This window comes from Pygocentrus nattereri, chromosome 4 (assembly GCF_015220715.1).
Source record: "Pygocentrus nattereri isolate fPygNat1 chromosome 4, fPygNat1.pri, whole genome shotgun sequence".
Classification (NCBI taxonomy): domain Eukaryota; kingdom Metazoa; phylum Chordata; class Actinopteri; order Characiformes; family Serrasalmidae; genus Pygocentrus; species Pygocentrus nattereri.
Window position 1 is genome coordinate 14,816,457 of NC_051214.1, and position 27,262 is coordinate 14,843,718.

At 39.5% G+C, this 27,262-nt stretch overlaps 1 protein-coding gene across 1 annotated transcript in view; it reads left to right on the forward strand.

The window, feature by feature from the left end:
• The window catches only part of usta (uronyl 2-sulfotransferase a), a 116,883-nt gene that overhangs the window by 79,337 nt on the left and 10,284 nt on the right, over window positions 1-27,262 (forward strand). The window contains exons 3-5 of the mRNA XM_017712965.2: window positions 2,457-2,612; window positions 13,071-13,150; window positions 14,480-14,633. Coding sequence (XP_017568454.1) covers window positions 2,457-2,612; window positions 13,071-13,150; window positions 14,480-14,633 — 390 coding nt within the window. The remainder of the gene's footprint in view (window positions 1-2,456; window positions 2,613-13,070; window positions 13,151-14,479; window positions 14,634-27,262) is intronic.

Genomic DNA, 27,262 nt, shown 5'->3' on the forward strand with positions numbered 1-27,262 from the left:
GGTGTTAAATGCACTGGAGAAGTAAAAAAACATGACCCTCACACTGCTGGCTGGCTTATCCAGGTGAGCATATACTTGGTTGAGCAGGTAGATGATGGCGTCTTCAACTCCCAGGTGGGGCTGATAGGCAAACTGGAGGGGGTCCAGAAAAGACTGGGCTATGGGTTGGAGCTGATCCGACACGAGCCTCTCCATGATCTTCATGACATAGGACGTCAGTGCCACTGGCCTGTAGTCCTTGACGTCACTGGGTCGCGGTGTCTTTGGAACAGGAACATTGCAGGACATCTTCCACATCACAGGGACCCTCTGGAGACACAGGCTTTAAGCACCATGGGGGGACCCCATCAGGGCCTGCAGCCTTGTTTGTGTGGAGTCTCTTCAGTTGTCTTCTCACCTGGTCAGCAGTGAGACTCACTGTAGAGGTGACAGGTGGGGGAGGGATGGAGGTGTGAGATGGGCTGTCACAGGAGGGGGCAGGAGGGGGAGGAGGGTTGAGGACCAGCAGCAGAGGAGTCAGGATGTGGGGATGATAGAGCCCATCCATCCATCCATCCATCATCTTCCACTTCTCCGGGGTTCGGGTCGCGGGGGCAGCATCCTAAGCAATGAGGCCCAGACCTCCCTTTCCCCAGCCACTTCCACTAGCTCCCTGGGGGGGGTTCCGAGGCACTCCCAGGCCAGCCGGGCAATATAGTCATGTCAGCGTGTCCTGGATCTTCCCCGGGGTCTCCTCCCGGGTGGACTTCCCGAGGGAGGTGTCCAGGAGGCATCCTAACCAGATGCCCCAACCACCTCGGCTGGCTTCTCTCGACATGGAGAAGCAGAGGCTCTACTCCGAGTCCCTCTCGGATGACAGAACTTCTCACCCTATCTCTAAGGGAGAGTCCAGCCACCCTGCGGAGGAAGCTCATTTCGGCCGCTTGTATTCGCGATCTCATTCTTTCGGTCATTACCCAAAGCTCATGACCATAGGTGAGGGTGGGAACGTAGATCTACTGGGAGGTCGAGAGCCTTGCCTTATGGCTCAGCTCTTTCTTTACCACAACAGACCGGTAAAGAGCCTGCATCACTGCTGACGCAGCACCAATCCGCCTGTCAATCTCCCGCTCCCTTTTACCATCACTCGTGAACAAGACCCCGAGATACTTAAACTCCTCCACTTGAGGCAAGAGCCTGCCGTTTCAAATCTGTTAAAGAACAGATTTAGCTTGTTGGCCTTGTTGGTATTTATATTATTAAATACCTACAACCACACCATTCATCATAATACTTAAAACTGAAGCTAAATAGAAACTGAAATGATTAATATGGCCTTAAAACTAACTGAAGCTAAACTGAAAAAAAATAAAATAAAATGAAAAACGTATTAAATTAAATTAACTAATTTAAATAAAAACTGAAAATTTTAAATTATAATAACCCTGCCTCTGACTCTTTTACATTGTGCTGTCTCTTCAGAACGTCTTCTCATGGGGCTGTGGTACGGTAAGCGATGTCCATTCCCAGAGGAGGCACTAGACCCAAATGTTCTCTCCAATGTAATCTCAGTGTGAGAGTGAGAGTGTGAAGAGTGAAGGCTGCATCTGAGGTAGAATTGTGAAGGATTGTGTGTAACTGAAGGTTTCGGAGGATGCTTCATTTGAGTCCCCTTTGCGAATTTTCAGCATTCAGAGGAATCAGAAGAAATGGACACCCTTCAATGATGAAGCCTTCCTTGGCTTTGGTGTCTATTACTGTACAATTCAATTTTTTGTTTATTTTTTAGAAAAGTTAGCATCACCTTCAAAACTGTGGCCTTGGGTATACAATCATATACAAATGTTTTGAGTTTAGATTTTTACATTGATTTTTAACGGTGAAAAGAAGTATAAACAGTTATAGGATATTATACATTGTATGTTTTATTTTTTGTCCAATATGCTAAGCAAATACTTTGGGAAATTGGGTACTATAATTAGCAGAAATTAAGCATATTTAGTTTAGAGTACATGTAGAGGCTTCACTCAGAAAATCTATAAAACATGTAATTTTACCAGGGGAGTTCAAACATTTCCACATGACTATGTCCCTGTGGGTTGCACCCACTGACCTGCCTTGTTCTGCATACAAAGCTATTGAAAGGAGCTTGATTACTACAGCACACAGTGTCACTGCCTGTTAGCCCAGTTCTGGGGGTTTTATCCCCACCTAGCTGATGCTTGACATTGGGCATGATTACCTTAGGCAAAAGTTATTGACAGTGCTTTTCTATAAAGATTATATAAGCTGCATGAGCACTATTGAACAGCTGTGTTGGCAGTGGGTGGGCCTTTTAAAATGAGCTGAATCCACATTAGAGGGGGGTTTGGGTTCAAATTCACTGGATTTTTCACATGACTCCCCATGTGTTGCACCCATTGAAATGCCTTGTTCTACACAATTAAGTGTAATCTATCTGTGTGTGTTTTTGTTAGGTGCTGCCATTCCCCAGTCAGGTGATCTACAATCGAGTTGGAAAGTGTGGCAGTCGTACTGTGGTGCTGCTCCTTAGGATCCTGGCTGAGAAACACCAGTTTAACCTGGTCTCCTCTGACATCCACAACAAAACCAGACTCACAAAGCATGAGCAGGTCAGTGTGTGTGCGTTAGCATCTGTTTTTTAAGTGTGATTACTAGGAGTGAGAAAGTCAAGGATATTAATAGGTTGTTTGTTAGGATGTTGGATGATTATTTCTGGACCACAAACGCCACTCCACCTCATTCCAAGGGTATTGGTAGTGCTTCCTCACTCCAGAACACAATTTCACTTTTAGCCCAGTGCTGGGCGGCTCTAAACCGCTTATTCTTGACATTGGACGTGATGACGACATTAGGCAATGTCTATATGGTTTTGCATTGGACATTTGCTGGATATTTGATTTTCTCTCTACATTTATAATTTCTCTCTATTTCAAGATGTCCTTCATTAAATTTCACTCAACATAATGTTTTTAAAGCCATATTACCGTTGCTTTAGTCATTAAATACCCATCTTAACAGTTTTTCTAACTAAGCATGTACTTGTGTTTCAAGTACTAAGGCAAATTGTGTTGAAATGAAATTGTGTTGAAACGAAAATGAACATTTTAAACCAATATTTTTCAAATTCTTTGTTCAGGTTACAAAAAGTACAAGACATATGAGTAACACAAGTAATGTGATTCATCTTCAGTCAGTAACTGTAATGTGATCACAAGAATCTATACTGTAATGTGTTAGACTACTTTGTCATATGTAAATGTAATCATGTTACTGTAACGTGTTACTAATATGTGACTCTGCACCAGTAGGTCTACCTATTAAGAACAAATATATTACACACAAAGTTTGCTGAATAAAAGTCCTCAACATGCTGAAGTACAGCCATGTGCCAAAGTAAATGTCCCTAGCAATGAAACACATCCGAATAGCACTTACTGTGGAGGAAAAATACACAATTTTCTCTGTGGAAGAGAAAGAAAGAAAACATTCTCTCATCCATTCTGGAGCAAACCCAAGTCACCACACCTTCACAAACAACCAACCACAGTCTCCAAACACTAAATGAACTACACTAATGAAATTAAACTCGGTTCACTTCAGAGAGAGAAAGAGAGAGAGGGAGAGAGGGAGATACTGAAGCTCTCTGGGAATGTGTCCTGAAGGTTGTTGTTGCGCCTTACGGAATTGCTCTAAACTCATAAGTGCTGCTGTTTGTGTATGCAGTGATTCTTGGTTTTATGTGTTAATGCTACATATTCATTGCTGCTGGAGAGTAAATTGCTGTAGTGTAAACATGCAAAGCTAATATTGAATGGTGGTGTTTACTGCACTAAACTTTGTCTCTGGCTCTGTAGTGAGTGTGTGTGTATGTAGCTTGTGATGTCTGTGTTTATATTGGATGCTTTTCTGTGTCTTGAGTTTGAAAAGTGAAAAAAGAAAGAGCACTCGTGATTCTGTAAACAGAAGTAACAAGTTTGATTCAAAAATGGCTGACGGGACTCCAGTAATTGATTATTACAGAATTTAGCCAGTGGCAAATTGTGACTGTTAAAGCTAGGCCTTCACTTTAATCTCACTTGAGGACCTGGTTTTGTTTAATACAGCAGCTTGGCAGGTTGCAAATGGCTTATTGATTTACTGTAAAGATGCAACAAAAAGGTAAAAAAAAAGGTTACCTGCTTTTTGCAACCTTCAGAAGTCTTCAGCAGTGTAATATTGAATCCAGTGAGGAAAAGTCCAATTGCTATTAGCTTGATGTTAACACATAATAGAAAATATCATATATATGCTTATCATCCATCCATCCATCCATCCATTTTCTAAGTCGCTTCTCCGTCAGGGTCGCGGGGGGATGCTGGAGCCTATCCCAGAAGTCTTCGGGCGGAAGGCAAGATACACCCTGGACAGGTCGCCAGTCCATCGCAGATATGCTTATCATATATAACAGAATTCACATTCTCTTCATAGGCATGAAATAACTGCTTAACAGAAACGAAATAAAAAAAACACAAGATAAAAAATGTATCAATAGAGATGTTTCCCAATTAAAGTCCTAAATTGTGTGGTATGTTACAAGGTCCAGGGCTGTTTACTAAATATCCCAGGTCAGGAGACACCCCTTATCAAATCACAGGATAGCGTATTGATAAGAGTGTAAACATAAACACAGTATATTGTTTATCATTTAATAACTTCTTGCTGTTTCCAAAAACCTTGAAATGTTATAGTATTTGTATCTCTGCTGCTTTTGCTGTTATTACTGAAATTTGCTTTCTAGGTGTTGTAGCCGTTTGCTTCTGTCTTCAGTAAGTGAGGTTCAGGTTGGGTGGCTGACCAGGCTTGTCCTAAACTCTGTAGTTGTTTTAGCAGAACAACTACAGTTGGAGCCATCTTCCCACTGTATAGTTAAGCACCATCTTTGAGGCTTTGTGTTGGATGTGAAGTTGATGAAGCTTTTATGCACTTATGCTTATGCTGCTGTTGGCAGTCATGTCATAAATACAGACAAGTCAGCCAGTTCTGCTGGCGGCCACACATGGCAGTGCAGTCATGCTACACAGACGTGATGATGTGCTTTGGATCAGTATCCTATTTTCATCACTCTAGTAGGAGGTTGTTCTTTTCTTCATCTGTCCACAGGATTCTGTTCAGGGACTTTGGAAACTATAATGCAAACGCTATGATGTGAAAAGTCCCCTGGGAATGACTATCAACCACTGTTTGATCAAAGCAGAAGTGGAAATTCAAATAAACATCATCATCTCTCAGTTTGTGGTAGGCACAGCATGGATTAAATTGCTGATTAGGCTTTATTAGGCCCAGGTGCAGCTGCCCGGTACTGCTACATGCTTCCATTATTGCCACATCCATCTGGATCTAACTTTCCTCAGTTTGCATTAGCAGTTCGTTGCTGTAATAACATAAACTCATTTCTCTGCACTCGTAAAGGGGAAAGAACATTCTTAACTTAACCTTTTAATTTACATCATAAGCGACATAAGCAGCTGCTTAGGGCCCCACCAGCAACTAGGGGGACCTCTAACAATTTCCTTGAGTGAGGGGGGAGAAGTGATATATCATGTTTCATAAAAGAATGTATTAAAAAGAGGAGAGAATTAAAAATAGGAGATGAGATGAAAACCTAAAGATAAAGATATGTTTATGTTCCCTGGATCCAGAATGCTGAGAAGCTTTTTTCAGATTTAAAATAATGCATCAGGGTGCGTGAAGATTGTTACATCACCCTACTGAACGGTTCTCTGGCTCCGAGCATAGTTAGCTAACTGAGCTGAAAAAACTTGCCCAGTTTTTAAGGGTTCTGTGTCAAACTGTGTCCTTGTGGAAATGCCACTGGAACGGTTACGCTCCATGCGCACAACTGTTTGGCCCTACAAAGAGAACATTCAGTAGGTTCTGAGACATAATACTGTAGATGTGTCTGATAGTGTACATGAGAAAGGTGAAATTCTTAGTGATTATGATCCTATGTGCTGAGTAGGTGTTCTCTATCAGAGCTCACTATAGCAAACTCAGTAAGCAGAACTGTTGCATTCTACACAGAGGGCACACACACACACACACACACACTGGTTGTGTGTCTGGCCTAAACAAGCCGTAGCTCTCCTATAAACACACCCATTATTACATCAAACACAATAGAGGTGCATATGAGCTTTAGTCGCTCAGCCTGCCAGCACTGTAATTGCTCTTGGTTACCATCAGCTAATAAAGCTTAAATGTGTGAGGTTCATAGAGTTGAAGTAACCCTGCTTCCTCATTTAGACTGAGTGTTCAGAACATGTATATAAACAGTAGCTAAGTCATAATGAAATCACATTGATATTGTGTCTGTGAAATACAAACAAAGGCGGATGGTAAGAGTGTTTAAGGCAGTAAGGTGGTGCTCGCAGTAATTATTTGATGAAGTAGTTCTGTTCTTCATTAGTTAACTCTCTCCGTTGCTCCCTCAGTTGTTTGGCTTATGTTTATGTTGAGACTTGAGCACCTTACCACTCTGCCCAGCACACAAAACATAAAGGGCACTTCTACCAAATTTTTAACATGTCAGAATAATTCTCTTGTAGGGATGTAACAAAATTTATTAAGGTTGCTTTTATGAATTCACACACTTCTAGAGAAAAATGCTGTAGATGTAAAAATAATAATAATTTCAAAAATAATTGTGTTTTCTCTTCCCCTTCTTTTGATTGAATTAAAACCTAGGTAAAATAAAATGTTTAAAAGCTTAAGCCCCCCTTTTGCAACAAGAGCAGGTGTGGGTATGCGTGGACATAGAGCAAGTGGTTTGTGTGTGTGCAGATTATTTCTGGGTTTTACAGGACAAAAGATGTGTGTAAATGTCATTATAAGACTTCATCACTAAGCCTAAGCTATATTTATTAACAGTCCTCAAACCGTAGAGGATTGTCAGATGTCAGCAAAGTCATTCAGAGTGGTTTGATGTGAAATGGTTGATTGTAGAGAAACTTGACTCAGACTTCTTTACATTGGTTGTGATAGGAACCAGGGGTCACAATGTCTCATTGCAAACATTTTCATTCTATTTTTCATTTTATTTATGACCAACGAACACATCAGTGTTTATATGCAATGTTGAATCTGAAATAATACCTTTTTCTTTGGGGTCTATTTTGCCCTCCAGTGCCCTACATGTGCCTCTATGCCCTAAATAGATTTTTTAAAAATGTGTTTTAAGCCAAAGTTTTTTTCAAAATGACTGTAAAAAAATAAAGCTTTAGGCAGTGTATTCATAACTACTTCATGTAATAACTTTTTAGCTTTCAGAGGAATCTGGTTCTTGTTACCAAGCCTGCGAACAATTCTTGAAAAGTTTTGCTGGAAAGGAGTATTTCACATCAAACTGCCCTGAATGGCTTTATTTACTTACACAGAAATTTTTAAAAATCAGTCGAATTACCCATAAAGTATTAAGCTGATAAAACAATGTTTTTGTCTTTATATTTTAAAGAGGATCTGGAGTCTACAGGATCCCAAACATAAGGGGGGTTAGAGCCTCTAATAGTTGCTTGTAGAAAGTTATTATATACATAAAAATGGTTATAAACCCATTACTTGATCCCTTAGAGGCTGTTTTCTAATAGATTAGTGATAGATTAGATATTCATAAGGTAATAAGTTAAGTTTTGGTCAATATTGTATTTTGATATAAACTAGTATCCTATGTGTTATACATGCAGGGCAAGAGAATTCAAAATAGTAGCCAAAAAGAATGGAAGCACTACTAGAAGCAAAGAGGGGGCTCACGTAATACTGATAAGTCTGATATTAAACCTATAGTTGGAGGGTATTGGGTAATTTAATGGTACATATTTTTTCTGCTTTTTTCTGATGGTGTAAATTTAATAACTGGAACCTAAAGGTCATTTTAACTGATAAATAAATAAATGCAGGGTTGTGACTTTTGCACAGTGTTATAACCTCATGTTTAGCTTCACTGGTTGCCGGGACAAATAAAATGGCTGTTTATCTGACCCATGTTATTTGTACCACTATCATGAATTCTGAATGTGCATACTGACCTCCTACTGACTCCTTCTATTTACTAATGGAGCTATATAGTTAAACAGTGCATTCAGCTTAGGAGAGAAGGTAGAATGTATGTGTTTTTATATAGAGGCTGAGGACATTTTGCTAAGGAGAAATGCATATTTGAGTTTCAAGTGCAATTAAAAATGCAGTTTTCAGTCTCAAACAATTTGAAAACATTTTCTGAATTTAAAGTTGTTGTATAGACTAACTGGTTAAACTGCAGTTGCACAGAAGTCATGTTAAATAACATAAACAAATAGGAGTACTGATGTGTGTGTAGAGGGAGCTTGTAGCCGGTTTTCAGAGCCCCAGGGCTTTTCTCACTCTATGGCCTCAATTAGAAGGACTTAGAGGCTTACGCCAGTAGGTGGTCAGGAGGCCTAGAGCTATGTGTGGAATTTCAGAGACTTCCCTTGTTTCCCTTGCTGACCATCCCTGTTTTCATAAAAACCTCCTGCACTTTATCTCTTCCTCTTCCTAACCCCTTTGGCATTATCGTGCCACAAGAACAACAAGCTATAGTTAAGTGAAGATACTTAACCGTGCATCTTAGTGTAGCAGTTATTTTTCATTCATTTAACTTCTTTAAGGGGGAATTTCACAGATTTTTCAAAGGTTCTGTATAATTACACCATTAAGACGAACAATGTAATTCAGAGTGGTTGGGTATGATGTGAACCATTCTAAATGATAGGAACTAGACATCCAAAGAGTTTAATGCCTCTGAAACAATGGCAATGAATGTGCTACCTTATGCCTAAAATGCTGCTTTACCATATTTCTCATATTAGGCTTTGGCCTTTTTTAATTCCATGGTGGATCAGATAAATGCAGGCATGGTAAGGCAAAATAGTAACCAAAGAAAGCCCTTTTTTACCATAATTATATCATTAACATAGAAAAGCTCAAAAGTCATGTCTAGGATCACCAGTCATTCTGAAAATAAAATGGCTATATTAGTGTAGACATTGTGACCTCTGGTTTCTGTCACCACCACTGTAAAGAAATCAGAGATGGCAAGTTTCTCTACAATGCGCCATTTCAAATCAAACCACTGTAAAAGACTTTGTTATCTCAACCACTGCTTTATGCTTAATTTTTGAAAGAAAGTGTGGAATTCCCCTGGCAAGTCCAGGTTTCCATTCCTCACAATAACAACTCAGTCTGTTTGCACTGTTTTGCATGTAATTATGTAATAAAGATGTTAGTTATTAAAGACTATGGTTTGATCTGTTGGTATCAGACTTCACTTTTGCTGAATGAGGTGTGTTGGAGTATGTTGTCTGTGGTTGTCAGTGGTTGAGTGTGGAGTGTGTTGTCAGTGGTTGAGTGTGGAGTGTGTTGTCTGTGGTTGAGTGTGGAGTGTGTTGTCTGTGGGTGAGTGTGGAGTGTGTTGTCTGTGGGTGAGTGTGGAGTGTGTTGTCTGTGGGTGAGTGTGTTGTCTGTGGTGGAGTGTGTTGTCTGGTTGAGTGTGGAGTGTGTTGTCTGTGGGTGAGTGTGGAGTGTGTTGTCTGTGGGTGAGTGTGGAGTGTGTTGTCTGTGGGTGAGTGTGTTGTCTGTGGTGGAGTGTGTTGTCTGGTTGAGTGTGGAGTGTGTTGTCTGTGGGTGAGTGTGGAGGGTGTTGTCTGTGGTGGAGTGTGTTGTCTGTGGTTGAGTGTGAAGTGTGTTGTCTGTGGTTGAGTGTGGAGTGTGTTGTCAGTGGTTGAGTGTAGAGTGTGTTGTCAGTGGTTGAGTGTGGAGTGTGTTGTCTGTGGTTGAGTGTGGAGTGTGTTGTCTGTGGGTGAGTGTGGAGTGTGTTGTCTGTGGGTGAGTGTGGAGAGTGTTGTCTGTGGTGGAGTGTGTTGTCTGTGGGTGAGTGTGGAGTGTGTTGTCTGTGGGTGAGTGTGGAGTGTGTTGTCTGTGGTTGAGTGTGGAGTGTGTTGTCTGTGGGTGAGTGTGGAGTGTGTTGTCTGTGGTGGAGTGTGTTGTCTGTGGTGGAGTGTGTTGTCTGTGGTTGAGTGTGAAGTGTGTTGTCTGTGGTTGAGTGTGGAGTGTGTTGTCAGTGGTTGAGTGTAGAGTGTGTTGTCAGTGGTTGAGTGTGGAGTGTGTTGTCTGTGGTTGAGTGTGGAGTGTGTTGTCTGTGGTTGAGTGTGGAGTGTGTTGTCTGTGGGTGAGTGTGGAGTGTGTTGTCTGTGGGTGAGTGTGGAGTGTGTTGTTTGTGGGTGAGTGTGGAGTGTGTTGTCTGTGGTTGAGTATGGAGTGTGTTGTCTGTGGGTGAGTATGGAGTGTGTTGTCTGTGGTTGAGTGTGGAGTGTGTTGTCTGTGGGTGAGTGTGGAGTGTGTTGTCTGTGGGTGAGTGTGGAGTGTGTTGTCTGTGGGTGAGTGTGGAGTGTGTTTTCTGTGGGTGAGTGTGGAGTGTGTTGTCTGTGGGTGAGTGTGGAGAGTGTTGTCTGTGGTGGAGTGTGTTGTCTGTGGGTGAGTGTGGAGTGTGTTGTCTGTGGTTAAGTGTGGAGAGTGTTGTCTGTGGTGGAGTGTGGAGTGTGTTTTCTGTGGGTGAGTGTGGAGTGTGTTGTCTGTGGGTGAGTGTGGAGTGTGTTGTCTGTGGTTGAGTGTGGAGTGTGTTTTCTGTGGGTGAGTGTGGAGTGTGTTGTCTGTGGGTGAGTGTGGAGAGTGTTGTCTGTGGTGGAGTGTGTTGTCTGTGGGTGAGTGTGGAGTGTGTTGTCTGTGGTTAAGTGTGGAGTGTGTTGTCAGTGCATGAGTGAAAACTCCTGAAAAACAACCCACACAACCTTCTCTTTATTTAAAGTGGAGCTTTTTACTTACTCTACCACCTAGCATTAGCCTTCTCACTCTCACTTTCTCTCTCTTTCTCTCTCTTTCTCTCTCTCTCCCTCTCTCCCTCTCTCTCTCTCTTGCTCTGTCTCACTCACACACACACAAACACACACACATGCGCACACATAGACACTTTTACAAATTCTTCCATGTTATGACTGAAGCCCCCAACTACTTTCATTACAGCCATGTCTTGAGATGGTATCAGTATCTCTTAGTAGCTGCAGACACACAGAAGTGATCTCATGCAGGTGATGTCACCACCTGCAGCTGCTGTGTTTGTGTGCTTTGGCTGAACAACACAGGGAGCGTGATTAAAGACATGTAACCCACACTGAACATCCAGACATACATGTGCTGGAGAGACAGAAAGTGAGAGTGAAAATGACAGAGACTGAAACAGAGAGAGGCAGAATGAGGAAAAGAGAGAGTTAGACAGAGAAAATGAGTGAGTGAGTGAAAATGAGTGAGGGTGTAAAAGAAACAGAATGAGAGAGACAAAAAAGAAAGACAAAATGGAAACAAAAAACATTAGGAAAGAGAGAGAGGAGAACACGTGAGAAGATGAAGAGAAAGAAACAAAGAATGGAAGGAGAAAGAGAGACAGTCAGAGAGAAATAGTAAGAAGACAATAGGCAACAGAAAAACATTAGTGAAGGAGACGAAAAGGAGAGAGGATACAAGAATAATAGACAAAGAAAGAAGATAAAGAGAAAGAAGGAAAGAAAGGACAGACACAGAGAAAGAACAAAAGAGAAAAAGTGAGAAGACAGTGAGAGAAAGAAGACAATTAGAATCAGATAAAAAGACAAATAAATAGAATACAGAATGAAAGAGAAGGAACACAATAAAAATGACAAAAAGACTTGGGAGACAATGAGAGAAAGAAAAGGAGAGGTGAGAGAAAGAAAGACAGAGATCGAGAGAGAAAAAAGACAGAAAAGGAGAAATAAGCAGACGAAAATGAGAATAGACTGAGAGACAGAAAGAAAAAGACAGACACTGAAAGATAGAAAGAGAGAGAGAAAGAGCAAGGACATGAAGAGAAAGAAAAATAGAGAGGGGAAGAAGCAGAATGAGTGAGAAAGATATGCAAATGGAAAGAGAGAGAGAGGGAAAAAAAAGACGAAGCAGGGAAACCTCAGGAAAATACAGAACCTTCTGGAAGTCCTTGAGAGCTTAAAGGACAGTTAAAGCACTGTGTTGTTGCAGCACACGGAGGCCAAAAACAGCATCTGTATCTATGTGTGTTTTCTGAGAAAGGTCACAGAACTCCAGTGATGTGTGGACTCTAATCCAGCAGAGCAGCTCATTAGGGCACATTAGTGAAGTAATGTGGAGGCCTCATTAGATGATTTAAGTTTTCTAATGTAGAACATCAGCACAGGATTCACGGCGGTGTTGCTGGAGGGTCTGATTGGTGTGTTCTGAAGTCTCTGTAAACACATAATGGGTCCGTCATGGTGACTGACTGGAGTAAGTGCTCTGTCATGGCTAAGCATTGTGGGTAATATGACTCTGTTAATAGTCTGTTCCAAAATAATAAGTGCTTGTAAGGTCTGTGTTTGTGCTTCAGCTGAGAAGACAAAAGACTTAGAATGGTTGTTGAGTTACATCATTATTTTAAAGTAAGAACATAATTCCATAATCAGTTATGTAACCAATTACAGTTACATTCTGTATCATCAGGTTGGAGTCTGCATGTACGAATTGTTTTGTTTCACTGTCAAAATATGACAAATATAGCACTGTGCAAAAGTCAGAGACTGCCCTTCATTTATTAAACTCATAGTTAAAACAAGTTATTCATTTTTCAGCTTCAGGAAAAAAAAAACTGAAAACTTCAACTACACAGAAACTTCAACAAATAAATATAAAATCTTTATTTTTTTTTTGTATTTAGTGTGTTCAGCCTTTGCCTCTAATACAGCTTTAATTTTTTCCACAAACTTCCTTTCAGTTTTTCTTATAAATTGGCATTTTTACATGTTGATTGTTTACAAGTTGATTGTCTTCTCATGATCCAAGAAATCCAGAACACATTCAGTGATGTTAAAAAGATTAAAAAGAATGGTTCAAACTGAGTCACTTTTAAATATTGATCACATCAGTATGTTACTGCTTGCAGATGTTGAAGAGATACATGTGACTAGTCATGTGACATGTTTGTTTTCTTCTGTCAGGTGGATTTGATGAGGAACATCAGCACCATACCACAGCCCTTCCTCTACACCAGACATGTCCATTTCCTCAACTTCACAAGGTAAGCTAATCAGCGTAGAGTCCAGATGACTGACAGTGTACATACCCAGTTACAATATTAATGCATTCTCAAAATTATTTCTGTCTTTCATTCAGTAGTGTTTGAATGTTACAAATGATATCATTGCCAAAACAATTGAAGTGGCATTACACTGTTTTTAACAACATTCTGCTGAATTCACTTGCTGAGATGTAAACAAAGTCTTTAAGAGGAACGTACTGTCCCAGACCTTATTATAGTAGTAGTGACAGGAACCAGGGGTCTCAGTATCTCCACAAATAAAGCAGAAACATAACTACCACATTAAGGTAAAATAGGGCTGTGTCACTTTAGACAGGGGCTGCCGTTTTAACTCCTAAATAACTACAGACTTGGACGTAACGTCTACAGTTTGAGCATTCTATTTATTCATTAGCTCACAGTAATCGGCCCTCAACACTACAGTCCCACTGGGAATTCTCCCGACTCTCCAGATCGTCCATGCGTCGAGTAAGGCCGTGGATGCAGGTTTTTTCAGATGGACTGTCTGCATTAAATGCTGATTCAACACTGTTGCTTTTTTCAAATTTGACTGTCTCATCTGTTTTTCTTACTTTTCCCACATGCTTCCTGCTGGGACCTGTGAGCTATGAAAGTAGCCAATCATAGGTTCACCCCTCCCTTCCTTCTCAGTTTGGTCTTACAGGGAAAGTCCACTGATTTTTGAATCTATGCATAATTAAATTGTTAAGATATAAACAATGTCATTCAAAGTGATTTGAGGTGAAATGCTCCATTCTAGTGAAGCAAACCAAGTCACAATTGTTCACAGTGATAGAAATTATGATGCAGACATCTGAAGCAGTGCCCCTAAAAGCTCGCTTTTAAAAATTTAATACATATTATGCTAGTAAATACACAATTTGATGCCTGAGACATTGTTATGTGACAGTTTTCAGATAAGGGTTTTGGCCTAAAATATATATTTTTTTAATTCTTTCAGGACAGAGAGGTATATGCAGGGTGTTGTAAGGCAAAATAGAACCACTATTTTACCATAATCAACATTGCATATAAAAACTCAGAAGACGTGTAGGTTTACTGGTGGTTTTGGATTGTAAATAAAAGAGTTATATTTGCACTGCAGACATTGTGACCCTTGGGTTCTATTACCACTACTGTAGAGAAATCTGAGTCAGTAAGTTTCCCTACAGTGAACCATTTTGAATCAAACCACACTGAACTCCAGGTTCACCAATCTGTGCACATTTTCTCCTCAGTTTGACTTTTTTTTTCTCTCTGTCTCTTTCTCTTTCTCTCTCTCTCTCTCTCTCTCTCTCTCTCTCTCAGGTTTAGGATAGAGCAGCCTGTATACATAAACATCATCAGGGATCCTATTAACCGTTTCCTCTCCAACTACTTTTTTCGTCGATTTGGAGACTGGAGGGGTGAACAGAACCACTTGATCCGGACGCCTCGCATGAAAGACGACGAGAGATACCTGGTCAGTTGCTTCTCTCATTCATCCTCTCCCTTTGTCCTCCTTCCTCCTCTCCTTCTTCTCTCTTTTCTCTCATTCCTATTTTCCCTCTTTACATTTTTCGCATTTGCGTCCCCTCTTTCTTCCACCTCCTGTCTTTCATGTTTGGGCCAAACCCTACAGGGATGCTGTAGGATTTGGTGTGGTTCTTTGGAAGTTCATATGCAGTGTGGCTTTTTGTTAAGGGCTGGTTTTGAATATTAATAATTTAAGAGTGTGTGTGTAAGTGCATTTGAGTTCAGCTCAGTACTAGAGAGCAAACCTGGGTCAAGACCGTTGGCCTCAGGCGGGGGAGAGGAATGGATATTAATGGATAAGTTCATATCCTGTCAGTCAGTTTGCTCTTCTGTAGTGTTTGGTTAACTCTTAAATTACAGCTCCTTATTTAAGAACTTCATAAACTTTTATATGCACATAACTTGCTCATAAACATAAGCTTGAATTCTTATGTCAACAGCCACAAGATAAACACTCAAAATGCACAGTGTTAATAAAGCCAAACAGTATAGAAACAGTATAGACTGATGTGAAAGGAGATGCACTCAGGAACATGTGATAACATTCATTATAGAACAGTGTGAAACAGGTGAGAACATTTTGGTGTAAATAGATGGGGTATTACACATCTGTAGTGTGAATAGAGAAGAACATTCTAAAACCATGTTTTATGTTCAGAGATGAGACCCATGACAATAAATGACAAATGACAAGCAACACTTGTAATAGACTTTTTTCTTTTTTCTTTTTTTTACATTGTATGGGCTACATTTGTTACAGTTGTTTACAAGCTCTGCTCAGATGAAGGACTATATAATGGGATAAGCGCAATGGAGCTTGTGAAAACAAAGCTGCTTACCACGTCTAAAAACCTTCAGTGAAACTGCCATTTGTTCAACTGAATTGCAGTGACATTATCTCAAAGTGTCCAGGAAAACTTTACCATACATATTTAAAATTGTGTTATACGCAAGGTAAGAAATATAGAGGGTCCTGGGAGAACTAATAAACCCTATGGATGTCCTGAAAGCCACAAAATCACATTTTGGGGTCCTGTAAAAAGAAACTTAAAAAGCAGAATAGAGAGAAGCAGTGAGTTGTGATGTTGAGTGAAAGCAACTGGCAGGTGCCGGGTCATGTTAAAGATCGCTTTTGTAGCTTTGACTGGATTGTGGAATTGTTGCATCAGATGGTGGGTTGCAAACAGCACTGAAATGTGCATGTGTTGTGGATAGTGATTCTTATATGTGATACTTATCAGAAGGAATCCTTTTCACACTCCGTGCCATCAAAAGGAAATAGCGACAAAGCAGGTTAAAACACATTCGGTTAGACTGCTGGTTGTTTCAATACATAGAAGTAAGGTGGTTCACAAGTTGTCTTGGGGACCATCCCCATATCTCAGGCATTGATATAGACACACATATATATATATATATATATATATATGTGTGTGTGTGTGTGTGTGTGTGTGTGTATATGTGTGTGTATGTGTGTGTATGTGTGTGTGGGGGGGGGGGGGGGGGGGGGTTTTACAATGGTAGACTTTGCACATATGACGAAATTGAAGTCAGCTTCTTATCCGTAAAATCTAAAAAAAAATAACTTAAATGGTGCTGCAAGGGTACAGTACGGTACGTTCTTTTGGTTTGCAGATTTAGTAGAATATATGTACATTATGCACTTTACTAATTAAGTTATGTTTAGAGTATGTGGCAGCATTCAAAACTCTTCACTTATATTCCACAATATCAAAGTAAGACTTAAGTGTTCAGCTTGCAGTGGAACATAAGGACCACCTGATTACAAGGGGGTTTGCACACTGGGCATCCAGAATTACCGAACACTGGCAGTGTCCTTCTGACCTCTTGTCTTTTGATTTATGTTATTATTAGGCAAAGCAAGTCTGCCTTAAGAAAATCCGCATCTCATGTTACAGTAACTCATGAAGTTCTCATAGAACTTCTTCTCCAGGCACTATTAATGACCATAAAGAACAGGAACACCACCAACGTTGTAGAGACATAAAAGCCATAAGCCATAGGTGTAAGGATATATTCTTAAGAAATATAGTCCACACTGAAAGAGATTAATTTAATTACAGGAGAGAATATTCCTTGATTGCCATAATCTAATTTGAGTGTTGGAGATTGATTTGTCACCCACCGGTTTCACGGCTTGCAAGCAACGCCCCTTTATGTGGATTGTGCCTCCTCCACATATTGCTGCTGCTAAAAACACTTGCTGCAGCTAAAAAAGATCCATCAGAGGGACTCTGAGACTTGGCACAGAGGAGGAGCCCAGCCCCGGGGCCAGATTCATTCTTGGCCACAGTTGAAGTCTGGTCTTGTTCAGAAACAAATCAACATCAACGGCTCATTTATTTCCGTCTTGATTCTATTAGAAAGTATGCGTAATGTTGCAAAGGCCATTTTATTTTAAACGAGCACAACTCTGGTTGTTTATCCTCTAACACGCTAGCATACTGTACAAGAAAAGAGACAAACACCAAATAACTGCACAAAGCCTTCCTTCAGGCTTCTCACAAATTGTCATATAAATATGGTCTCACTGATGTACATGCCAAGGACAGACAGCAGTGAGCTGGTCTACATCAAACCCTCATCACTGTATTTTTAAGAGCAAGTACACTGGCCATCAGAAATTTGGGGATACCAAGCTTTTCAAAAAGGTTTTAATGCAAAGCAACATGTTTTCTTTGTTGGGTTGCAGTAACCTAAATTAAGTGAAATACTATGCAGATTTCCTTTTTCCAGAGAATAGATGTTTAAATGTCAGACATATCTGAACTGTGTAACAGTTAAACTATACTTATTCTATAGTTAAACTAAACTATTCTTTCCAAGGATGCACCTATATGACTTTTACTTTTTCCTTAGCAATACAGATATCAATACCAATACCAACTGTACAGAGTACCGATAACAATACTAGCCCTACCTGACCTGCACATATATATATTATTATTATTATAATATTTTTACAGACTTGGATTTTAGACTATAATCCTTCTGAGTGACTTTATACCTTAGTTATGTTTATGAATATGCCACTCTATCATCCCATCCATCCATTTTCTAAGCCACTTCTCCGTCAGGGTCGCGGGGGGATGCTGGAGCCTATCCCAGCAGTCTTCGGGCGGAAGGCAGGATACACCCTGGACAGGTCGCCAGTCCATCGCAGGGAAGACCACTCTATGAATAACAGAAAAATCATAACAGGACCAAAACGTTACCACATGTTATACTAGTGACTGTTTTAGTATTTACAATTTTAGCTCATTTTGAGCAGAACTCAAAAAGACTAGCCAGTACATAGTACATGACAAGCACAGCTTTGAACATTTGTACAAAGGTCATATTACTTTTCATTAAAGGATATATAATGTACTTAATGGCAGAAAATGTGTGTTTCATGGTGGACAGGGATGCAGTCTCACTACCTCATCTAAAATGCAGGAGTGTAGCTAAAATAAGGCTCCAACTATGGACTAAACTTGTTTGTGTTTTCGTGTGTTAAACTTGTTTTTGTCTTCAAAACTGAAGTAAGTGGTAGGGGTTAGGGTTTGGGACAACCACCTTCCAATAAATTATATTTACCATATTTACATACACCTTATGTTTCTCATATATATATATATATATATATATATATATATATATATATATATATATATATGCTTTACATTATATTTTACACACTGATAAGAGTCTGTGAAGTTCTGTCAGGTTGATTTAATGGTCTGTAACAGTGACTGGACTAAATGAGCCTCTATACAGGAACATATGTGGACATCTCTGCTGGAGATATGTATTTGTGGGAGGGTTTAATTACTGTACTTAATGCATGACCTGAAGCAGATAACATACAACTGGAATTCCCCTCTTTCTGACACCACTGCTCACACATATATACAAAGACTCACACACACATTTAAGCCTTTAATTAGACATGATGCATATTCATCATTTCCCATACACATAAACACACATACAGAAACGCACATGCTCGGTTTCATTGTGAGTGTGAAGGATAATTGGGTTCTGCTGAGCTCTCATAGAGGTTTTGGAGCATGTGAGTTGAGTTATTAAAGTATGCAGTAGAGGAGGCCCCAGAGAGAGAGTCAGAGTCAGAGACAGACACAGTGAGGCTCCCTGGCAGCCTGCAAGGCCTGCAAGTGAGAGACCTCTTATTTAGTTAACTATGAAAAAAAAATTAGGGGGTGGGGGGTGTGGGGGGCGGCATGGAGGGTGGGTGTTGGTTGAGAGAGCAACAAGGGGTTTATTTTGCTTTTCCATTTTATCCTGTTCCAAGGGTTTGCTAGATGAAATTGGATGAAGAGAAAACAGCGATAGTGTCTCTGTTGAAATCTTTGTCAAATAAAAACACATAATTTAGCTCAGTACAATAAAATGTGTAGTCATTATATATTGCGATCTTTAACCAACTGTAATTTATCTAGAAAGAAGGAGCAGAATTGTGAATGTCACATGAACTTTACTATCTGAAGCCATTTCGGCCGAGGCCATTTGATACAACCTGTTTCACCTGATAAATGAGAGCTGAGACATAATTTTATTCATGTGTTTTTCCTGAGAATGTTATTTTTAAACTGTTGGATGTTTTTTGCTGATACATTTTTGGAAATGATGAGCCTCAACACATAGGTCTAAGCAGTTTCTAGATGCTCTTTTTATATCTATTCATGGATATAAGATGATTGTATTTCATAATGTTTTTCGGAATGAACTAGAGAATTTTAGAATATCAAATATTTTCAAATATTTACAAAAAACAATGAAGTTGATGAGATAAAATATTACATGTTTTGCCTTTGTACTGTTTTTGTTCAAATAGAGGTCAAATAAAGATAGATTTATAAATTAAAGCTTGACGTTTTTATTTGTGTCCTAACTACTCTCCCAACTTTTTTGGAAATGGGTTTCAATACCAGTTAGATTTTCTAGTACAGTATGTCCAAGCCAATAATCACTTATTGTTAAGAATGTACAGATATTAGTTTCTTAGTTTTTTGGTTTGTAAGGATCCACTTTAGCTGTGCAACAGCTGCTCTTCCGGTGTCAACATAAACATTAGAATTAGCGATGCACCAGTACAACCCTTGTTGTCCCTTCTGATACCAATTCCTGATCCTTTAGTATTGGCCTATACCAAGTACGAATAACTATACTAACTCTAACTAACCTAACTCATGTAGTACTGATATTTATACGTTACATTTTTTAACTATTTTATTTTGGTAAAATCTGTGTTCTGTTTCACCTATAAAGCACACAGGTCTTACAGATATCAGGCTTACTAGCAAGTGCCAGTTTGTCAGTGTGGACATTTCTTTCTTTTACTTTCCACCATCAAAAGCAGAAAGGCTGTAATGTACATCTAACAGGGTTAAATACTTTAAGGGAATGAGTTACTGCATGATTGTGCTGTGTTACAATCTCAGTCTTGTGGTTTGGGAGTGAGGGGAAAGAAGCAGCTCTACACAGGATGTCCTAACTGAAACTGACATGGCGAGGGGGTGTAAGGAGGGGATAAAGAATTAGAGAGCGATTACACCTCGTGAATGGTACCAGGATGGGTCACAGGGGCATTTAGAGAGCAATGAGTCTAGACACTTTAAGAGCTGCTGATCTGAAGAGCTGTGTCAGAGTGACAGTGTGCACTTGCTAAAGTCTAAGCAGAAGCATATTTGCGCACAGGAGACATATGCATGCACTCACTTTAGGCTTTTAGAGAAAAGTTTTCCACTTGAACCTTTAATTAAAATTCCATTACAAAATGAACATGCAAACATATGAGCATGCATGCAATTACATTCCCCACTTTTACACAGGCCTACTGAGGCATTCTGGAAGCGCTGCACAGCACTCATCTTCACTAATAAGCATTAAACTGTAATCTACTGGGTGGAGCAGTGTGTGTGTGTGTGTGTGTGTGTGTGTGTGTGTGTGTGTGTGTGCGTTCGTGCATTGATGTTGGTTCTCCTGTCTTCTCTTCTTTTCTCCTTTCTTCTCATGTCATCTATTCTTTTCTCTTCTCCTTTGTTCTCCTGTGTTTTGTTCTCTTCTTTTCTCCTTTATTCCCTTGACCTGTCTTTGTTTTTCTCCTTTCTGCTCACTTCTCTTTTATTCTCCTGTCTTCCTGTCATCTGTTCTCTTCTCTGCCCTCTTCTTTCCTATTTTCCTTTTTTCATCTATTCTCTTGATATATTGCATTTAATTTCTTTTTGTCTGTTCAGTTTTTGCTTCTCTTCTTTTTTTCTTGTTTCTTCTCTTATTTGCCCATCTAAATTTTTGTTTTTGTTTTTCATTTCACTTCTGTTCATTTTTTTCATTTCTTTTTTATTCTGTTTTTCTCTTTTTTGATCTCTTCTCCTGTCCTCTCTTCTTTTGTCTTCTCTTTTGTTCACTTTTCTTCTCATTTGTTTTCTTCTCTTCTTTCATTCACTTTTCATTTTGGCTTCTCTTTTTTTCTTCTTCTTTTCACCTGTCCTTTTCTTTCATTTTCTTGTTATTTCTTCTGTTCTGCTCTCTTCTTAACTTCCGTCCTCTCTTATATTCTCTTTTCTGCTCTTCTTTTCTCTTCTCTTCTCTTCTGAACTCCTCTCTGTTGTTCTCTCTTGTCTTTTCCTTTCCTCTCTTATCTTATCTTCTGAATTCTCTTTTGTTCTTCTCTTTTTTTCTTAGCTCCTCTCCTGCTCTTCTGTGCTCTTCTCTTCTCACAACTCCTGTGATGTTTCTGAGGATGCTGATGTTCTCTTTGCTCAAAACTCAGTGTACTCTGAGGGTCAGGCTTGAACATGAGCACATGGCTGCTTCTGCACAAACATGGCCTGGCTAAGAGCGCCTTTTCTTTTCTTGGAGGGTAATAAGAAACAGTCTGAAAGAAATGGAAAGGAATGGTGCAGACATGTCCAACAATAACAGTTTCCTTTTACAGACTGACTAGCATTATAGATGTAAACTGTTGTTTTCCTCCTATGTTTCCTCAAATGCTTTGTCATTGTTTCCTTCTGTTGAGCTTAAAGGTTCAAAGGAATCAAATGTTAATGTTCATCTGGAGGTAATTTAAGAGTATATTAGCATGGCTTTGTTGCCAGGGGTTCATTACAAAGGCCACCATAGGACTATAGGAAAAATCCTGAGCTACAACATAGCTCGTCTGGGTTAAAGGTAGATAGAGTAGCCTAAAACTATCCTCAAGCAAAAATTATGTAATGACTTTGGTCAAATAATGACTCCAGTACTAGCAAAAGTTGAGTAGAGGTAGAAACAAATATCAGTTCACAAAAAACTCCTCAGTCCTCATAGAACTATAGTGGGACTTGTGAGTACATCTCTCAGCATACAAGGTGAAGACTGTTAGATGTTATTCTTCAGCTTTTGAGGTCCCTTTGGTCTAAAATATATAGCTAAAGCACAAAAATGAGTGATGTGAGCAATACTGACAATGCGCAGGATATACTCAGAAAAGTGTACTCTGACATAATTCATCACAATTAGGATAAATATCATCATACCACTAGTAGATACCTTTACTGACAAGTATATATAGTGAAAAGTATATTGTACATGTAACAGCAAAATAATACTTGATAAGAAAGCGCAGAGAGAGAGAGAGAGAGAAACTGTCCAGAGTGTCCAGTACTGTGGGGGTGGGAGGTTTGGCAAAGGTTCTTCTTAGGACATAAGCCAGTACCATGTGTCATTTCCTGTATATATCATTACACGTGTCCTGCTCACCTCTTTCACTCTCTCTCTCTCTCTCTCTCTCTCTCTCTCTCTCTTCCGCTCTCACTCTATCTCTCTCTTTCTTCTCTCTAAAACCCTGACCTCTCCCTCTCTACCGCCCTCTCTTCTTCATTCTCTCTCTTCCTCTTCTTGTTTCTCCCATAATCTCTCTCACTGTTGCTCTCTCTCTCTCTCTGTCTCTCTCTCTCTCTCTGTATCTCTCTGTCTCTCCTTGGCAAGTTCCTCACTGTACTCACTGAACTCTTGTGGTTTTAATTGTTCACTTTGAACTCTTGGCTCTTGGTTAAGTTTGGAACATAATTGTGGTCTGTCCTGTGGTTTTACTGGTTTCCAGACTTGCGGAGTAACTGCGATGGTGTTTTGAGGTTGCCATTTGTTTTCCATCCTTGTTAGCTTCTCTTAGAGATCTGCCTTTTTGCTCAGGTCTCCACTGGCACTTCTTATTTCACAGTCAAAGGTCAAAGGAAGCCCTGGGATGCTCATCGCTCAGTTATACCATCTGTACTCGGATCACACTTTTTGGCAATAGGTTGGGCCTGGGGTTGCGGTTGAGGTTTTGCTTGGGGTTGAGAGGATATTGATGTTGTCCTCGGCTGTAGTCTGTGCTCAGGTACAGAGTGGCTATTGTTGCAGGATTTGGCTTCTCTCAGACCTCCACTGCTGTCTGCCTGCTTTGAAGCCTCTCCAGAAGCTTCAGCTCCCTATTGTCAATAAATAGCCATGATGCAGTCCAACCAAGCCAAGCAAAGGACTTAGGAAAAGTCAATAAACACAGGTTTGAGTAAGGATGGGCAGTGTGGAGATCATGTGACTAAATTACATTATATCATGTGACACATTACATTAGAACATCCGTTTTTAAGTACATCATTAGTGTCATCAGTCCATAATGGCATCAGCAGCTCTTTATGATGTCATCTTATGACAGCCCTTTGTGACATCACTTTATTTTATTCATTTATTTTTTAAAAATGTTTCATTTTTTCCTTTGCAGAACAGAAAATATCAGAAAAAATGCCTATATGATTATAATCATGCATCTAAACACATTGCCTTTTGGCAAAATTAGCTGTTTTGAATGATGACTCATTCTCATGAATTATGTGGATTTTATGTGGGTTTTATTTTGAAAAAGGGCTGCTGCTAAGGGATAATCCCTCCCCCAAACAGCACAACTACCATTATTTAGCCAGTTCAGGGCCAGTCAGAACTAAGATAAGCCTTAAACATGCCTTTTGTAGGCATATTAGGCCTTTTAGCAGATACACAAATGAAGGGCAGAATTTTTAGAATCATGTATAATGTTGAGGAGAGGGCTCAGAAGGATTAGAATTATACAGTTGTTTGTGTACACTTTGACCTTTTGACCCTGCTATTGTAACAAATAAATAACAAATAAGTCAGAATAACTGTTGAACTTAGTGAATAAAAGAAATAAAATAATAATCAAGGCTTTAAATGAGATTTCCTCCTAGGGGCGATACTGCAGTATTTTTCACTGCTCATGAGTTTAAATGTCTGGCTGTGTTACACTTTTACATGGTCAGCCACCCTTTTGAGACATGTCTGTCGGCAGATGTTAGGTCAATACTGAATCTTTTGGGAGCTAGTGGTGTTGGGAATGGGATGTTGATGATTGTAGCTAAGGTTGCCAGCTAAAATGTGTCTTGCATGCTGCTCTCTGTAAATGCAGCACTGTTATTCTGAGAAAGAAAAAGCTTGTCACTTCGAAATAGTGTGTATTTTTCAAAATATGTGGAAAGAAAAACATGGTGGCCCTGGAGAAGTTTTAATTGAAGTTGGGAGAATATATGACTCTTTGCCGCACTTTAATTTGTAAAATTTATAACCATGGCCAGAGCAGCTTGCAAAAAATGGTAATGCATTTGCCATAAATCTATGCATTTAGAGCTACAATCTTCTGTTTAAAAACTGCGTTCGTTGTAGTTTTGAAAAGAAAGTAAAACAAAATGCTTATCGAGTGTAAATAATAGAACATTAAAGAGGGAAAAAACATCAGTTGTCAAGAATAATTTTGAAATATCAGTTCACTCCAGGCAGCTTTATCAAAAGTGCAAAAACAAAGCAAAGAGCTAAAAATTCCGAAGGTCAGAAAATTCGCAAAATGTGAGCTGTCAAGCCAGAGCAATAAAAGCATTTTTTCTTCTTCTTCTCATTCTTTTACAGTTAGAAAGTGGCATGCGGGAAGCTTTCCAGGTCATACAGAATCTATTGTGTACTTTCCAATGCATTGTCACGATTGGCCCCTCCCAGTCTCCTCATGTGTTTTTGTTTACATTTTAGTCCTGTCATATGCTTTTGTTTTGATTTCTTCCCAGTCCGGCCCCCTTGTTTTGTGACTCCGCCCCTGATTGTTCCCACCTGTTTTCCACCTGCGTCCGGTTATCCCTCGTTATCCCTGTTTGTAGTTAAGCCCTGTGTTTTCCTGAGTTTCTTGTTGGTCTTTGTATGTTTGTATGTTTGATCGTGCTGTTTGGTGTTTGATATGGTTGATGTTTGTTTGGTTTGAAGTATTTGGATCTCGTTATGTCTTAACCTCCATTTCTCCGTGTTGGCTCGTTAAACCTGGACGGTCTTGACCCTGATTTTGGATTTGCCCATAATAAATCTCGCTTGTCTCCGCACATGCATCTGCCTGAACATCGCTCTCTAACGTTACATGCATTGAGGTTCAGCTGGGGAAGAGCTTTTTATACTGAATTAATTTGCATTCACAGGGTACAAGCAAAGGCTGCTTTGAAATAATGCGTACAAATCTTTACCAAATGCTTCAGTAGTGACTGTTTCCGTAGTGGCAATTTTAGTTAATTTTGAACAGAAATCACAAACACTAGCCATTACAAGACTAGAAGACGCAGCTTTGAACACTTGTAAACACATAAAATAATAATAGTTTTTATTTAACACACAAAAATATTCAGTTGCAGAATATATGTTTTGGTAGTGACTGTTCTAAAATTTAATTGCTGATTTTTAAATTTGGGACACATTTACTTCAAAATGATGGGTTCTAACTGCACACCATGTGGCCATGAGGGACAGGGAGACACTGCATGTCTCACTTCTTGCTCTAATATGCAGGGCTGTGGCTAAAATAAGGCTTTTTTTAAACAATAAGGCTTCTAGGCCTGTCAAAATGATAACATAATCAGCTAACCACTATTATTTATTCTGATCTCTGTTGTTTTCCACAGTTTTTAGCTTTCATAATCATGTTACATCATAACAAATTCCACTTCACTCATTCAGGGACACATTTATTGAGACAAATCATGGGTGTTACAAAAAACTACAAACATTGTAACTTGTGCTATAATACCTTTAGAGGGCAGTGGTGAATATTTTTTTAATTTTGTTTGTTTATTAGGTTATTTGAGCTTGAACTGTGTCTGCGGACAGTTTGGAGTAGGGTTGGGCTCTAACACTAACTGTCTTTTCAACCTCATACTAAGTAATTCCATGGCTAATATCCGGATACTGATGCTGATAGTAATAAATATGCCCAGATTTTTTAATCAAAGACATTGTTTCACCTGCTATTCTGAGTTCTTCAATTATTCATCCTCATCATGACCGGCTTTCAATCAGTACTCACAGATGTTCATTGATTTAACTCTTGTTTTCACTGTATAAGCTTTGAACAAGCCACTGGTTTTCATAAATCTGTTTATCATCTGTTACTCTAACAGTACTTAGTAACAATAACAGTGACTGCAGCAGTAACGTTAACCCTGTTACTAGTCAGTAATCAGATCTGTTACTTATCTGTTACTCTGATAGGATTCTAACAGTAGTCATTGGTTGTCACTGGTTAGTCTAAATAGTTGTGTCCAGTGGCAGGTCAGTTCTTTTTTCCATACTCAATATTATTTATTAATAATAAAAGTGCATGTCTTGTGTGTGTTCCTCTTTTGAGTCTTGGTTCCTTTCAGGGCTTCTCAGGGTTTGTTTTCTTGTGTCTCCTTTGGCTTGCTCATTTGGGGCGCGGACATGGCTTTCTGTAAAACTGCTTTGTGACAATGCCCATTATATAAATAAAACTTGACTTTATAGCTAGAAAAGATAGCTAACAAGCTAATTTAGCCACCTTGGGCTTGTATTTTGTCGGCTAAAATTCCATGATCTAACTGTTATACCCAATACCCAAGTGATTCTGATATCCTTGCTAATTTATAGTCCTGCTAGTGTGCCAGCAGGCACCAAGTTTGCTTACTCAAGCTCTCCCAGCATTCACCTAAGACTCATGAAGCCAACAGAGGCCCTCCAGTCCGAAGCCTTAAGATCTTTCTGTCTTTACTTACCCTCTCTAGCGTGGGGGTTAAAGGCATGGCCGTTAATGTGACAAATTGCCTGCTTCTGCCATAAAACGCACATCCGCCTTTCACTGTGCTGTGACCTAAAGTGAGAAAGACCAAGCTCAGCCTGTTTTTTAACCCCAATTGTCATCATGGCATCCTTTGCAGGCAAAAGAGCAGCAGGTTTGACTTTTTCCTCCTTTTCCTCTTTTTGTATTCCACGTTTCAAATTCGTTTGTTTTTCTCCTTTTGCCATAGAGCTTATGCCATCTGACCTTGTTTTTTGAGAGTTAACAGAAAGAGAGCAAACAAAAGAGCAAGTGAGTGACACTTTATATGAACCCTGCTATATAATATTAATAGTCATCATAACTTCAAACATAATGGTATTTGTCATGACAGTTATGTGACACTGAATATAATCTGTCATAACAACTCATGACAGTACATGACGTTTGCTGTGAAATGGTTATAGCATGGTTACAGT